Genomic DNA, 18,066 nt, shown 5'->3' on the forward strand with positions numbered 1-18,066 from the left:
CTTGTCAATTTCACTGCCTTTGCCGTGCGCGGTGGACTGACGATGCTACGAGTATACGGTCTTGCTGCGTTGCATTGCGTTCAGTTTCATTCTGTGAGTTCGACAGCTACTTGACTAAATGTTGTATTTTCGCCTTACGCGACTTGTTGTTTGTACGCGTGTGTGTACGTGCATGGGGGTGGAGGAATTGTTTTCAGAACAGGGGCCAAACCCCAACATTGGCTCCATAGTTTATTTACTTCCCTTCATATTGATAATACCAGGGGACACAACCACTGTTTGGCTTTCCTGGTTGACCTCTCTTGACTTGACAAAGTGTGTCAAGGCCGGTCGGGCACGAGCTGTAATGCTGGCCTCTCTACCTCTTTAATCACAGGACTGTCTGTTGAGATGTGGCTTATGTAAAGTAGCGTCGTAGCCTTATATAAAACCAATGAACAGGTTGATGCTTGATAGCGATTCTTCGGGATTGTGTGCGTCTTGGGGGATTGTTTTGTCAGTGTGTCGGTGTCTTGAAAAAGCGTACGTAAGAACTATTTTCTTTTTCAAATTAATGTATTTGAAGTAATTTTGTGTGCTGTTTATTTCTTTGATTTGAGTAATTGGGTGATGGTATTGTTCTTTGTACTGGTGTTTTTAATGAAAAAAAAGTGCTTTGGTCGTTTTTACATTTAGTCAAGTTTTGACTAAATGTTTTAACATAGAGGGGGGAATCGAGACGAGGGTCGTGGTGTTTGTGTGTGTGTGTGTGTGTGTGTGTGTGTGTGTGTGTGTGTGTGTGTGTGTGTGTGTGTGTGTGTCTGTGTGTGTGTGTGTGTGTGTCTGTGTGTGTGTGTGTAGAGCCATTCAGAGTAAACTACTGGACCGATCTGTACCATTTTTCATGAGAGTTCCTGGGTATGATATCCCCAGACGTTTTTTTCATTTTTTTGATAAATTGTATGTATGGGGTCACCCTGTACATGAACTGGTATTTAAAACTCCCAGAGCCACCACTGACTTAGAAAAATGTGGTATCTCAAAGACAGCAAGACACCGAAGGAAAAGAGAAAGATATACAAGTCGCGTAAGGCGAAATTACTACATTTGGTCAAGCTGTGGAACTCACAGAATGCAATGCAAAAGGCAGTGAAAGTGACGAGCCTGTTTGGCGCGGTAGCGGTTGCGCTGTGCTTCATAGCACGCTTTACTGTACCTCTCTTCGTTTTAACTTTCTGAGCGTGTTTTGAATCCAAACATATCATATCTATATGTTTTTGGAATCAGGAACCGACAAGGAATAAGATGAAAGTGTTTTTAAATTGATTTCGAAAATTTAATTTTGATCATAATTTTTAATTTTTTAATTTTCAGAGCTTGTTTTTAATCCAAATATAACATATTTATATGTTTTTGGAATCAGAAAATGATGAAGAATAAGATGAACGTAAATTTGGATCGTTTTATAGAAAAAATATTTTTTTTACAATTTTCAGATTTTTAACGACCAAAGTCATAAATTAATTTTTAAGCCACCACGCTGAAATGCAATACCGAAGTCCGGCCTTTGTCGAAGATCACTTGGCCAAAATTTCAATCAATTTGATTGAAAAATGAGGGTGTGACAGTGCCGCCTTAACTTTTACAAAAAGCCGGATATGACGTCATCAAAGACATTTATCGAAAAAAAGAAAAAAACGTCTGGGGATATCATACCCAGGAACTCTGATGTCAAATTTCATAAAGATCGGTCCAGTAGTTTACTCTGAACCGCTCTACACACACACGCACACACACACACACACACACACACACATACACCACGACCCTCGTCTCGATTCCCCCTCTATGTTAAAACATTTAGTCAAAACTTGACTAAATGTAACAAAAAAGCAAACGAACAAATTGGGTTGGTGTGACTATAAAATACGTCGACCGCTGACCCCTCAAGTGGACTGTACCTGGTCACAAGAAGCATGACATTTGCTGGACATGATATGTATCCTTTCCTTATTTGGTGTTTAACGTCGTTTTCAACCGGGGGGGGGGGGGGGGGGGGCATAGAGCCACTTGTTAATTGTTTCTTGTTCACAAAAGCACTAATCAAAAAAATTGTTCCAGGGGCTTGTAACGTAGTACAATATATTACCTTACTGGGAGATTGCAAGTTTCCAGTACAAAGGACTTAACATTCCTCACACACTGCTTGACTAAAATCTTTACAAACATTGACTATATTCTATACAAAAAACATTTAAGGGTAAAAGGAGAAACAGAATCCGTTTGTCGCCTCTTACGACATGCTGGGGAGCATCGGGTAAATTCTTCCCCCTAACCCGCGGGGGGAATGATATTTATAGTGTGCCAAGTTAACGGACACAGGAGAGTTATGTGATTTGTGCACTTGGTCACGGGGCATTATTCCCAACTGGAGCGGTCAGTCTCGGTGTGTCGTACGTTCCGTCCTTTCTGTCGTCACACGTCCGCATTGGGACGTCAACTTAGCCGCGACGCTAGGGCATAGCTCTAGCTAATTGAAGCTTTACATTTTTGCTTCCAGACATTACATGACAAAGAGAAAACAGGGTATGCTGATAGATACTTATTTGGGATGTATTCAAATCTGTTAGCACTGAATTTTGGACATTTAAATACAAAATGAAATATATATCACCCAATGCATTCATGTAACATCATTAGCATATCATATCTTCCCGATCAACACCATTTTTTCTTCCCAATTCAATTTCAAGTTTGTGACAGCTACATCTACATTAAATTCCTTTGTATCTGGCAATTAGGTAATGTAACTTTCTTTTCCCAAATTCGTCTTCAAAGTTCGATACAATAAACATTTACTACTTTTCTGCCAAACTTAGACAACTTTTTTTGTTTGTTTGTTTGTTTGTTTGCTTAACGCCCAGCCGACCACGAAGAGCCATATCAGGGCGGTGCTGCTTTGACATTTAACGTGCGCCACACACAAGACAGAAGTCGCAGCACAGGCTTCATGTCTCACCCAGTCACATTATTCTGACACCGGACCAACCAGTCCTAGTACTAACCCCATAATGCCAGACGCCAGGCGGAACAGCCACTAGATTGCCAATTTTAAAGTCTTAGGTATGACCCGGCCGGGGTTCGAACCCACGACCTCCGGAACACGGGGCGGACGCCTTACCACTAGGCCAACCGTGCCGGTCAGACAACTTTTGTTGGTACATATTTTCTGTCATCGTGTCCTGCTCATTGGTCACTTCTTGCACCGTTAGGCCGTTATACTTCTTCTTCGATCATGGGCTGAAACTCCCACGTTCACTCATGTTTTTGCACGAGTGGATTTGTACGTGTATGACCGTTTCAACCCTGCTATTCAGGCAGCCATACGCCGCTTTTGGGGGAAGCATGCTGGGTGTTTTTGTGTTTCTATAACCCACCGAACTCTGACACGGATAACAGGATCTTTTCCGTGAGCACTTGGTCTTGTGTGTCACGCACACAAGCTCACGCAAACGTGCCACCATCCATACTAGGTGCAGACCTAGGCAAACACAAATTTAACAACTTAAATTTAATCACAATATTTAACCAAACATCTTATCACTAAACTCTACTACCCAAAACGCTCTCACTAACCCATTCGCTCTTTAACTAAACCCTCTCACTCATGAATACAAATACAAATCAAATACAAAAGCAACAAGTGTTGACCTTAACGGGGTCAAGAAGCCTCCCTTGGTAGTATGGGGGTGGGACACGGAGACAGACAGACAGAGGGAGGGAGATTTTTTTAAAATAAATAAATTTTAGAAAGAATTAATAAAAAAAAATTAAATGAATAAATTAATAAATAATTAAAAAAATTTTGACGGAGCTCTTTACACGTGGTGACATGGTAGACAAACAAACACCTGAAACCCGGACAAACAGGCAGAGCAAATCCAGTAAGCACCCTTTACAAGGCGGCTTAATAATCCAACGCATGTTCGCATGCTGTCAGTGATAGAACGAGACCCGAAGGGAAGTAACTCATTACCGCCTCTTTCCAAAGTAAATGACGTACACACTTTTGCGTCACTTAACCTTCACAGTACCAATGATATTACTCATGAACGGCCCATACTTTCTAAAGAAGTATTCAACATAAAAAGTATCCTTCTGCACAACCCACGCCATCCAAATAGAAATAAACAAAGTAAAATGCCTTCTTTAATTCAAAAGTGGGTCGTCCACAACCCACCACATGTAGACTGTAGTTCAAATGACGTCACTACTTATTTGTTTATTTACGGAATAATGCTTCAAAAATCGGTCGTTATGAAGGATCTATGGTGTTTGAGATTTACATGAAGTCTTGATCAAAAATCCATGTCCCACCCCATATTACCAAGGGCGGGCTTCTTGTCCCCGTTAAGGTCAACACTTGTTTTTGTCCGGAGTTCAAATCCAACGCATGCTGTCAGTGATAGAAGGGAAGTAACTCGGAGTTCTGGGCGCGGGAATTCCCGCAAACGTATAAGTCTGTCAGTGGGTTTCGTCCCCTGGCTCGGTTTGTAAAAGCGTTAAAAGCTAATATCTTCCGTTTGACTACCGTTTGGAATGTAACTTTTTGCATACACCCGTCTGACCCTATACCTAACAATTTCACGAAATTTGAGCTTAATTGACCCAGAGATACAAGTCTTACCCGACAAACACCGACCGACCGCCCGCCCGCCCGCCCGCCCGCCTCAAACAAACAAACAAACAAACAGACAGAGCAAAATCCAGTAAGCCCCATTATACTAATGGCGGCTTAAAAATCTCTCCAGTCCGTAGACGGGGTACACAAAGGCAATGTTCAACACAGAATGTCCGATTTGTTAACCGTCAGAAAGATAAGGAGGACTCCCGACTCCGCCTCGAAGTTTTGGCCAAAACAGGTCGTCCATATGACGAAAGAAGAAAAGTTCAGAGATTGTCCAGCGACAATGTGAGGGAAGGTCCCGTAGCAACGAGCCACGCAAAGTGCCACACCTTTCACACACACACAACAGCTCCGCTGCAGATATGGTGCTCGACGTAAGGGACTAGAACCCCTTACCTGCTGGATCCTTTCCGAGTACCCCGCAGGGTTCCAAACGACCAGTACGCCCCATCGCGGCGTTTCCGAATTCCCAGGCAGACACGTCCACGTGTACAGTCCCAAATACCAGCCTGAAAAAGGAGACTCGGTTTCCATAAGTTTCTTATCATTTATGTCTTATAGCAAATAAGTTCTAACTCTATACATACCTATTTTACAATCATAATACAAATCGATATACGGAAAACTCCGTTCCAAAAATTTCAAAAACTGTTTCCCATTTTTACCAACAACAAATTCACCGTTTGGCTCTTACAAAAATGGCGAACCATAACTCTACTCAAAAAGGATTGACCAGAACAAGTCAACACAACCAAAAATAACAGACACACAAACCATAGCATACGGCAAATAAAGAACTACCTTGTAACAAGATATACACAGACTAGTCTTTTAAACGCAAAACTTTACACTCCCCCAACGGCTTATGAAAAACGGCCCCTGTAACCCCCGTCCGGCTACGACCAACTACAGGTGTGAACTGAGATGACCAAATAACAGGACAACGCCTCATCACCTTCCCACCTCACACCGACAATCATAATACCCGTGAATCCCAAAAACACGGGGAACCCCACCCGCCTGTCACCAACGCTCACGCACACAAAAAATACAGGTAACACGAGTGTAAATTCCTTTTCAAAAATCACATACTACGCTGGCCTTTTCTGTCACGGACTGTGACATTGTGCTTGCGCGTACACACGAAGGGGGATAAGGCACTAGCAGCTCTACACATAAGTTGACATGGGAGATTGGAAAAATGTCCACCCTTACCCCACCAGGCGGACGCGGCCGGGATTTGAACTGACGACCTTCCGATTAGGAGGCCGATGTCTTATCCACTACGCCACTGCGCCCGTCGGCTGTTATATAATAATATACTTTCTTCCGTAAAAAGTCTTCGTCAGAGTCGTCGTGTACTATACGCCGACACCTGTCCTACCTGGCTACCTCTTGTCAGAATGATGGATGGTGATGGTTGAAAGACCAAACAGGGTCATAGCATGTCATTTCTAGCGTTGTCAGGGGGATAACAACCGGTGATGAAACATTAAGTTGTCAGGGGGATAACAACCGGTGATGAAACATTAAGTTGTCAGGGGGATAACAACCGGTGATGAAACATTAAGTTGTCAGGGGGATAACAACCGGTGATGAAACATTAAGCTGTGTGCATGGCCGTTGTCTCTAGTGCGAATATACTGTGAACATTACGGTTTTGGGTCATTTACAGAATCATGGTCTAAAATAGTGAAATTGACCTCGAAAAGCAAAGTTCAAAGAAGATCCTTGTCACTGTTAGTGTGTTGCGTGTCATTTTCACATTCCAGTGGTTGTTGTTGTTAATTTGTTAGTGGCCTCAAAACAAGAGTAGGATCTGACAATAAAGAACTTGCCTGTGACATTTCGATACTGGTTTCTTTCGCTTTTCTTCTCTTATCTGTCTCGCTTCGGCTCGCAACTTGTCGCGCTGAAGCTGACTGGGTGGTTTTCGACGAAAATGTTGTGTCATGGCTGACCGATCTGTTTACTCTAATGATAAAATGTCCATATTAATCTGTATTATCATGAATGTTGGTGTCCACGTCAAACCCCCAGGAAGACCCTGGCAGGGGGGGGGGGGGGGGGGGGGAAGAGGAGGGAAAACATTCCCACAGCGACGAGCGCGATGGCCTAGTTGATAGAAAATCCAATCTCCCAGGTCAACTTATTTGCAGACCTGCTAGTGCCTCATCCCCCTTCGTGTGCACACGCAAGCACAAGACCAAGCGCGCACGGAAAAGATCCCGAAATCCATGTTAGAGTTCGGTGGGTTATAGAAACACGAAAATATCCAGGATGGTTCCCCCAAAAGCGGCGTATGGCTGCCTGAGTGGCGGTGTAAAAACGGTCACACACACTCGTGCAAAATATCAACAACCACCGAGTCAGAAGTCATTCATTCATTCAGTCAGAAAGTTTTATCGCCAAAACATAATAGTTCAAGGCGATAAGGAGGTTGGGGAAGAGGGAGACATGTTGTAAGAGCGATAAACGTTTTGCAATGTTCCTTAGTGAATGAAGTGAATAGAAGTAGTAGCGACACAGTAAGGATGAAGGAGTAAATACAAATCGACCCACGCTTTGATACAAGCTCCTGTGTGTGTGTGTGTCATGCCGTGACGCTCTGTTGTTGGCATAAATGCAATGATTGCTGTCCCAGCCTAATGAATTAATCGATGTATTCATTCACATCTTTATCAAATTGGCGTATGTAGGCTATCAACTTACATTTGTATTCAATTTCAGGGCAAGATGGAACCCAGCGATGACGCAATTGCTATCGTGGGCATCGGCTGCAAGGTACCGGGCGCAGAGAACATCCGGGAGTTTTGGCGCGTGCTTCTACACGGGGAAAACCACGTGGTTGAGATCCCACCTTCCCGCTGGAACGCTGACGCCTACTATGACCCCGACCCCATGGCCCATGGCAAAACCTACGTCAAGCGGGCTGGTCTAGTCAGCGAGTCAGTGCAGTTTGAGATGTTCATTTGTGTTGTGTTGTGTGTTGTTTTGTGTTGTGTTGTGTTGTGTTGTGTTGTGTGTTGTTTTGTGTTGTGTTGTGTTGTGTTGTGTTGTGTTGTGTTGTGCAAGGATGTGTTGCTTTGTGTTGTGCTGGGTTGTGCTGGGCTATACAATATGGTATTGTGTTGTGTTGTGTTGTGTTGTTGTGTTGTTGTGGTGGTGTGGTGAGGTGTTGTGTTGTGTTTGTTGTGTTGTGTTGTGTTGTGTTGTGGTGTGGTGTGGTGTGGTGTGGTGTTGTGTTGTGTTGTGTTGTGTTGTGTTGTGTTGTGTTGTGTTGTGTTGTGGTGTGGTGTGGTGTGGTGTGGTGTGGTGTGGTGTTGTGGTGTGGTGTGGTGTTGTTGTGTTGTGTTGTGTTGGTTCTTGTGGTGTGTTGTGTCATGTGTTATGTGTTGTGTTGTGGTGTGGTGTGGTGTGGTGTGGTGTGGTGTTGTGTTGTGTTGTGTTGTGTTGTGTTGTTGTGTTGTGTTGTGTTGTGTTGTGTTGTGTTGTGCAAGATTGTTTTGTGCTGTGCAAGGTTGTGATGTGTTGTGTTGTGTTGTGCTATGTAAGGTTATATTGTGTTGGGTTGTGTTGTGTTGTATTGCTTTGTGTTGTGTTGTGCAAGGTTGTGTTGTGCTGTGTTGTTTAGCGTTGTGCAAGGTTGCATTGTGTTATGCTAGGTTGTGTTGTGCTGTGTAAGGTTGTGATGTGTTGAGCAAAGTTGTGTTGTGTTATTGTGCAAGGTTGTGTTTTGTTGTTCTGTGTTGAATTGAGTTAAATTGTGTTGTTTTGTGTTGAGTTGTATTGTGTTGTGTAGGGGTGTGATGTGTTCTGTTGTGTTGTGTTATGTTGTACAAGGCTTTGTTGTGTTGTACAAGGTCGTGTTGTTTTTATTTTGCCTTTGTTTGTTTGTTTGTTTGTTTGTTTGTTCGACTCTTACCCTACGTCTCACAGAGATATCTATGTCGAACGTGCTGTTGGTGTCAGCCTGTCAGTGTTATTTGGCATGACTATCCCGTGATGTGTGGTTGTGTGTTTGATGATTGGATGTTTACATGCACATATATGTGGGTTTTGTTAACGGAATATTGTTTTTTGCCATGTGGGCTGTAACAAAACATTTGTGTGCACATAAAAGAAACGGAAATAAATGGAAAGCAAGACGTACCTGGAATTACTGATGTGTTCCTCATACCGTACGAGGGAAAATTACTCAAGCTGTCAGATTGCCCGCTGTCTTGTGTAACAGAAAACTTTGGTCTATAACCTGGTCAACAATAAATTCTGCATACCATATTAGAAAGTCACATGCGTGCGCGACGTGCTTACTCACACACACACACACACACACACACACACACACACACACACACACACACACACACACACACACACACACACACACACACACATATATATATACACATACATACACATACAAACATACACACCCAACATACTCTCTTTTTACATTTAGTCAAGTTTTGACTAAATGTTTTAACATAGAGGGGGAATCGAGACGAGGGTCGTGGTGTATGTGTGTCTGTGTGTGTGTGTGTCTGTGTGTGTGTCTGTGTGTGTGTCTGTGTGTGTGTGTGTGTCTGTCTGTGTGTGTGTGTCTGTGCGTGTGTGTGTGTAGAGCGATTCAGAGTAAACTACTGGACCGATCTTTATGAAATTTTACATGAGAGTTCCTGGGTATGATATCCCCAGACTTTTTTTCATTTTTTCGATAAATGTCTTTGATGACGTCATATCCGGCTTTTTGTAAAAGTTAAGGCGGCACTGTCACACCCTCATTTTTCAATAAAATTGATTGAAATTTTGGCCAAACAATCTTCGACGAAGGCCGGACTTTGGTATTGCATTTCAGCTTGGAGGCTTAAAATTTGGTCATTAAAAATCTGAAAATTGTAATTAAAATTATTTTTTTTATAAAACGATCCAAAATTACGTTCATCTTATTCTTCATCATTTTCTGATTCCAAAAACATATAAATATGTTATATTCGGATTAAAAACAAACTCTGACAATTAAAAATATAAAAATTATGATTAAAATACAATGTCCGAAATCGATTTAAAAACAATTTCATCTTATTCCTTGTCGGTTCCTGATTCCAAAAACATAGATATGATATGTTTGGATTAAAGCGCACAAAGTAAAAACGAAGAGAGGTACAGAAAAGCGTGCTATGCAGCACAGCGCAACTACTACCCCGCTCTTCTTGTCAATTTCACTGCCTTTGCCACGAGCGGTGGACTGACGATGCTACGAGTATACGGTCTTGCTGAAAAATTGCATTGCGTTCAGTTTCATTCTGTGAGTTCGACAGCTTGACTAAATGTTGTATTTTCGCCTTACGCGACTTGTTTTTTTCCTTCTCCCTCTCTCTCGCTCTCTTCCCTTCCCCCTCCCTCCATCAATCTAATATCTCCGATAATATGATCAGTACTGGTTGGTCCGGTGTCAGAATAATGTGACTGGGTGAGACATGAAGCCTGTGCTGCGACTTCTGTCTTGTGTGTGGCGCACGTTATATGTCAAAGCAGCACCGCCCTGATATGGCCCTTCGTGGTCGGCTGGGCGTTAAGCAAACAAACAAACAAACAAATATGATCAGCAGATGTTTTCCTTTTCGAAATAACTAGTTTCATATTTTTCCCATTCCTCTTTCTTTGCCCCCCTCCCCCCCCCCCCCTCCCCACAGACACCCACGCACGTACGCACGCAAGCTTAGTCACCAGTTTCGACAAAAGTAAACCCCAGTCCCTAGTGGGACATTGTTTTGTCTAGTGTGCAAACAAAACAAGAATAAATATGAGCACTCCAGAGTAACAGAGCAAAAAAACCAGTCAATGGCATATATAAACGCAGTGTTCTTCAAAGACAAAAGGGTGTATCATTTGACGTGTCATGCAGGGCATTAACGTGAAGTCTTTATGATGGACGTCACTGCAGACAGCTTTAACAAAATCACACCGGCCCGTACCGTATCGTCTTCGTTGTCTAAACCGCCAAAAACCGGAAGGATGAGAAAAACAGAAAATTGAAAGTCGACCCTTTGAAGGTCAGCTTTGAATATATGAACCTGGCACAACAATCGCTTGGCATAGGGCTTGGACCTCCGACGTATGGGTTCCATTTCCCCTGGGTTCGTTTTGGCTCACGGGAAAAAAATGTAACCTTTATATTGGTTATTGAACTCAGTCAGATGCAGGTGCGTGTGTAAGTGTGCTATCTTGTGTGTAGCGAGAAACTCTAACCTTTGAGGACATTTCAGAAACTAGTGATAATTTAGCTGCATCATTTTCGATATGAGGATAACCAAAGGCAAGACCTTTCCAGCACATAATTTTCAACTATACGCGATTCATACGCAGTTCATTAGTGATAGTGCGCAGATTATACGTGGTTTTCCGTGGACCTTTGCGTACCTATGCGCTGTAGTGCGTGGTTTGCTAGTGATTTTTGCGTGATCTTTCCGTAGTTCTTGCGCAATTCATCGGTGATTTTCATCGCGTAAATCAGCGAAAATGGTCACATTCTCGATCGACAAGCACGCACAACCAAATTTTATGCGTGATTCATGCGTTTACGCAATTTTTGGCTTGTGTGACCGGGCCTTTATACGTGCATCTATAACTCTCGTGTTCGACAGCTTGTCAGACGAGTTTGTCAACAAACTGTACAGTTAGATGTTTCACATGCAACAACAACTGTTGTGACAACAGGTCCGATGCGTGTGGAAACAAACTGTACTGTCACAAGTGTCAAGTGCAACCGTAATTTTTGTGTTAGACAGCTTGTCAGACAAGTTTGAAGACAAACTGTACTGTCACATGTTTTACATGCAACCATAACGTCCGGGTTAGACAGCCCGGACTGGTTTGACAACAAACAGTACTGTCACATGTTTCACATGCAACCATAGCTTCCGGGTTAGACAGCCCGGACTGGTTTGACAACAAATTGTACTGTCACAGTCATGTTTCACATGCAACCATAGCTTCCGGGTTAGACAGGTCAGACGAGTTTGAAAACAAACTGTACTGTCACATTTTCATGTGCTAAAATGTTCGTGCCATACAGGTCCGACGTGAAATTGTTTTCGTGTAACCACCACCCCGCCCCCAATCCCCCCCCCCCCCCCACACACACACACAGAACCGACGAATTTAAGAACAAACTGTTGTAAAACATGTTCTATTGTAAAAACGACCGTGTCTTACAGGTCCGACGAGTTAAGTAACAAACGGTACAGTCACATTTTCACGTGCAGAAATGTTCGTGACTTACAGGTCCGACGAGTTTGACAACAAGCTGTACGGTATCAACGACTTCGAGTCGGCCCAGATGGACCCCCAGCAGCGCTTCGTGCTGGACTGCACCCTCATGGCGCTGGAGGACGCTGGGCTGACCAGGGCACAGATTGCTGGCTCCAAGACTGGAGTTTTCTTGGGTAAGTTTGTGTTCTGGACGTGTACGAAGCGAAACTAGGTGCGAACAAACCGCGGGGTCTGATTGGTTGAAATAAGAACAAATCTCAATTTCAACCAATCGGAGCCCGCAGCTTAGTTTCACCCATTTGGGTGTCACCCAGTTTCGATTCGTGAAACTCAGCCCTGGTCTTCAAAGGTCCATACCATTGTTCTTGTAGAAGAAATAAGCACAAGAGGGAGAGAACAGCCCAAACAAGAAATTCCTCTGATAGGAAAAACACCCCCGTTGGTCAAAGGGAAATAACCTTCTCAGTTGGTGGCAGTGAGAATGGTTATTTCCCTTTGACCAACGGGGGTGTCCCTCTATAAGTGCTTGTATAATTTTAATCCACCAATAACTCTCTAACCGTGTGTTTGACTGGTCCCAATTTTTGTAAGGACCGTCTCAGGAATGTATAGAACCTGTTCACCAAGTTTGGTGACGATCGGTCCGTTCATTCTTGAGATCTACTTGCGAACACAAACACACAAACACACAAACAAACACACAAACAAACACATCGACCGAAACCTATACACACCCCCTATACCGGGGGTGTAAAGAAACATGTTTGCAATAATTTAAAAGTGGGTTTATTGGAACAGCGTTACTTGAAATACAATACACATGGGATCTTTGATTTTGGGTATCTGTGTTGTAAGTTCCATCAATCTGTTTTATGAATATGGCAGGGGGTATAGATAGCCTTTCCATTCATAAAACCGGTTTTACAATAACTGGTCGCATCACAATGATCTGCACTTAATCGTATTTCCCTAGTTATTTGTATGATGGGTAGTATACATATCTGTTTTATTCTTTCAGGTGCCATGAACTCGGACTACCGCGGGCTGTACACGGCCCACTCCAGCAACGTGGGCAACTACACCGTTACCGGCATCAGCAACTCCATCATCTCGGCGCGCGTGTCTTACGTCTTTGACCTGCGTGGTCCCTCCCTCGTGCTCGACACCGCCTGCTCCTCCTCCCTCATCGGCATTCACCTGGGCTGTCAGGCCATCCGCTCAGGTGAGTCGTTTGTGATATGAGGTGTGGTGAGATAAGGTGATAAGTGTGAAGTGACTTGCGAGGTCCCTCCTTGGTGTTGAGCACATAAGAATAAGAATAAGAATAAGAATACTTTATTATCTCATAGAGAAATTCAGGCGTGGTACATAACAATAATACAAACAGGACATTGTTTTTACATAAGACATATAGCACTATATAACAGGGCAGGTTATAAACACACCTCCCACATACCTTTCTGGCCATTCCTTGCATTGTGCTTACGCATTCAGTCATGAACACATCCATGTCTCACTTACACATCGCACACATGGACATTCTTATACGCTCAACTTACCCATTCACACATGGACATTCGACCACGCTCCACTTACACATTCTCATACGCTCCACTTACACATTCACACATGGGCATTCTTATATGCTCCACTTACACATTCCCACATGGACATTCGACTACGCCCACTTACACATTCCCACATGGACATCTTTAAAGCACTGCGCTTACATATTCTCGCACACCTACGCGTATAACGGACTATGGCTAAACATCATTGCAAAAAATCATAGCATACAATATATCACAGAAAAAAAGGCCATCCGCTCAGGTAAGGATTTTGTGAGATGAGGTGGGGTGACCTGCATGGTCCCATGAACACCGCCTGCTCCTCCTACCTCATCGGCATTCGCCTTGGCTGTCAGGCCATCCGCTCAGGTAAGGATTTTGTGAGATGAGGTGATAGGTGTGAGATGAGGTGAGGTGTGTTTGTGAGGTGACTTGCGAGGTTCCTCCCTGGTGTTGGACACAGCCAGTTCCCCCTCCATCATCGGCATTCACCTGGGCTGTCAGACCATCCGCTCAGGTAAGTCGTTTGTGACTGAGGTGAAGCACTCTACATTTTGACCCTCGACCAAATGTCCTCAACTTTTTGTGCCTCGATCTTTTGGTTCTCCACCGAAGGATGAGGTGAGATGAGGTTGTTTGAGGTGACCTGCGGGGTCCCCCCTTGGTCATGGGCACAACCTTTTTCCCCCTTCACCCGCCTGGGCTGTCTGGCAAAACTCGGGTCAGTAACATTTCATCCCCCTACACACATTCACGCATGGTCGTACTTATGCAAGATAAAGACCCTTGCACACTAGCCTAAACGCAACTATCAATCAATCAATCAATCAATATGAGGCTTATATCGCGCGTATTCCGTGGGTACAGTTCTAAGCGCAGGGATTTATTATTTTGTTTAATCTTTATTTTTATGCAATTTATATCGCGCACATATTCAAGGCGCAGGGATTTATTTATGCCGTGTGAGATGGAATTTTTTTTCACAATACGTCACGCATTCACATCGGCCAGCAGATCGCAGCCATTTTGGCGCATATCCTACTTTTAACAAAAACACAACAACACTATTACCCCCGCCCAACACACACACACACACACACACACACACATACACACACACTTACACACATACACATACACACATATACATACACACATATACATACACACACACACACACACTTACACACACACACTTACACAGACACACTTACACACACACACACTTACACACACACACACACTTACATACACACGTATACACACACGCACTTACACACACGACCACCACCCCTTACACCACCACCCTCCCTCTACACACTTAAACCCAAGGTCGCACTTACGCAATATGAAGACCCTTACACACCAGCTTGAACGCAACTTCAGCACACTAACACTATTACCCCTCCCCCCAGCCTTTAACCCCCTTATATACGTACACACAGTTTTTATCCCGCTAACTCTCTTGCTGTCTTTCTGGACAGGGAAGTGTGTCATCCGGGTGACAGCTCGACCCAAGCCAGAGGACGTACGTGCCTGAGATGGATGAGTGGCTAGGCTAATTTTGTACAGGGGAACACTCCTTTTTTTTTGGGGGGGGGGGGGGGTGTTCTGGGCTGACAAGGCTCTGAGATTTTTTTTTTTTTTTGGGGGGGGAGGTTGGACAATTTGTGCTCTGAGATTTTTTTATGGGGAGGGGGGGGGGGGGGGGCAGTTTGTGTTCTGGGCTGAAGTGCAGGACGCGAGACTGGGTGCCCCTCACCTGGGTTGGAATTAACAATTAAACGTGTTTGGCGACCTGGTATCCCTTAAAAAGACGGCGGCATTCGTGTGTGCTACAGGAGTGGACGTCTAGAAGAAGCGAACGAGAAGAAGACAATGAGCGCTTCTGGGGTGATAACGCGAGACAACTCCTGTGATCTTGCCGCGAGGTGGCGCCAGTTACCAGCCGAAAGAAAGAAGGGGCATAACCTCACCAGAATCGACCATTGTCTGTTCACCGTATACAATGCACGACTTACACACGAACTGTTACCAAACCGATATGCTATTTGGGACCAATGCAAGTTTTTTTCCCTTTCTCGTGTGATCTTGCCGCGAGGTGGCGCCAGTTACCAGCCGAAAGAAAGAGGGGGCATAACCTCACCAGAACTGCCCATTAAGCTGGATCTGACTGGTTGAGATCACAACAAATATAATGTTCAACCAATCGAACAGTATGTCAGTGGGGTGACAGCTTGACTCAAGGCAGATGAGTGGTTAGGCTAGGTCTTAACAAGTCGCGTAAGGCGAAATTACTACATTTAGTCAAGCTGTCGAACTCACAGAATGAAACTGAACGCACTGCATTTTTTCACAATGACCGTAGTCCGCCGCTAGTGCAAAAGGCAGTGAAAGTGACGAGCCTGTTCAGCGCGGTAGCGGTTGCGCTGTGCTGCATAGCACGCTTTACTGTACCTCTCTTCGTTTTAACTTTCTGAGCGTGTTTTTAATCCAATCCATCTATATGTTTTTGGAATCAGGAACCGACAAGGAATAAGATGAAAGTGTTTTTAAATTGATTTCGAAAATTTAAGTTTGATCATAATTTTTATATTTTTAATTTTCAGAGCTTGTTTTTAATCCAAATATAACATATTTATATGTTTTTGGAATCAGAAAATGATGAAAAATAAGATGAACGTAAATTTAAATCGTTTTATAATTTTTTATTTTTTTTACAATTTTCAGATTTTTAATGACCAAAGTCATAAATTAATTTTTAAGCCACCAAGCTGAAATGCAATACCAAACCCCGGCCTTCGTCGAAGATTGCTTGGCCAAAATTTCAATCAATTTGATTGAAAAATGAGGGTGTGACAGTGCCGCCTCAACCTTTACAAAAAGCCGGATATGACGTCATCAAAGCTATTTATCGAAAAAAAGAAAAAAACATCCGGGGATATCATTCCCAGGCTACACACACACACACACGCACAGACAGACACACACACACACACACACACACATACACCACGACCCTCGTCTCGATTCCCCCTCTATGTTAAAACATTTAGTCAAAACTTGACTAAATGTAAAAAGCCCCAAAACAACCTGTGCTCAAGTTGGAATGACGAAAACGACTCAAATACAGGCGGCGTTTTGACCACTGGGGTCTTCGTACCCTTTAATCTGTCTCATTAATAGTATCCCGTTAATTCCAGGTGACTGCGACATGGCGATCGCTGGAGGCACCAACTACCTGACCCTGCCCGACGTGTTCGTTCACCTGAGCAAGGCCAGGATGATCTCCCCTACCGGCCAGTGTCACTCCTTCAGCAGCAAGGCCGATGGTTACACGAGGGGCGAAGGGTGTGGGGTGGTCATCCTCAAAAGACTCAAAGATGTAAGTTTGATTTAAAAAAAGATGTTATACGTTATTTGTATTTTTGACAAGAGTGTAACATTTTTTCACAGATTGAGACAGTCAGTGTTCCTTCGAGAGCGCGCCAAAATGGCCCACGCGTGAAGGGAGATAATTCTAGAAAAACACGACTGTATCAACATTTCGTGGGTGTTCAATTCAATTTAATTCAATTCCGTTCAATTCAATCCAATCCAATTCAATTCAATTCAATACAACTTATTAATCTGAATGTGGAACATAAAGAAATTGTCTTTTGGCTCGTAACACAAAGATTTCATCACAGATCTTCCATAAGCATTACATGTTCAAAGCATATACCACGTATACTATAACAATTCCTCTTTCACACTCCCATTATAGAAATGAAGGTACGGTCAGCTTCTTCTCGGTGTCTTCTTCATGCAATCCTGAAAAAAAACCCATAAAAAATAAGAAGTATACCCTTCTACACCTACCAGGTCAATAAAGACGGAGACATCTTGACCACTATCTACACGGGGTCCAATAATAATAATAATAATAATAATAATAATGGAAACTTATAGAGCGCTTACCTAGAAGCTCCAAGCGCTTTACAATGACATTATTATACACATGTACAAAACCAAAATACAAGCATTAAGACACAAAAAGAACAGGAGTACAAAAGCAAATCCATCGTTTAAATCCATGCAGTCACAAACAAACACACGCGTGCGCACGCACATACGCGTGCGCATACACACACACATGCTATCACCACACACATGCACAGATACACACAGACACACAGATACACATTCACACATTCACACACACACACACACACACACACGCACACATACACACACACACACACATACACACACACACACACACACACGCATACAAGCCTAATGAATCGTATTTGCGTACAACGGATTTTCTTGGCTTATGAGCTTGTTTCTATTATCCAAACACAACATAATTATGTATATATTTTTACACTGCAGTTATCTTTTTGCCAAAGTGTGATTTTAATCACCGTTTTGATGAACAAACTAATTATTTAATTCTAAGTTATGCTATCCAAAAGTCCTGATAAGGGTCAAAGAATGTTGACCAAAATTTCAATACATTTTTCAAAAAAAGAATGCGAACACCACAGTAGTGCCTACACTTTTATTTTGTAT

At 43.2% G+C, this 18,066-nt stretch overlaps 1 protein-coding gene across 1 annotated transcript in view; it reads left to right on the forward strand.

The window, feature by feature from the left end:
* The first annotated feature begins 458 nt into the window (after positions 1-458).
* LOC138977277 (mycocerosic acid synthase-like) overlaps positions 459-18,066 on the forward strand; it is a 77,312-nt gene continuing 59,704 nt past the window's right edge. The window contains exons 1-5 of the mRNA XM_070350180.1: positions 459-522; positions 7,397-7,614; positions 11,954-12,114; positions 12,960-13,163; positions 16,713-16,894. Coding sequence (XP_070206281.1) covers positions 7,403-7,614; positions 11,954-12,114; positions 12,960-13,163; positions 16,713-16,894 — 759 coding nt within the window. The 5' untranslated portion in view covers positions 459-522; positions 7,397-7,402. The remainder of the gene's footprint in view (positions 523-7,396; positions 7,615-11,953; positions 12,115-12,959; positions 13,164-16,712; positions 16,895-18,066) is intronic.

This window comes from Littorina saxatilis, linkage group LG9 (assembly GCF_037325665.1).
Source record: "Littorina saxatilis isolate snail1 linkage group LG9, US_GU_Lsax_2.0, whole genome shotgun sequence".
NCBI classification, from domain to species: domain Eukaryota; kingdom Metazoa; phylum Mollusca; class Gastropoda; order Littorinimorpha; family Littorinidae; genus Littorina; species Littorina saxatilis.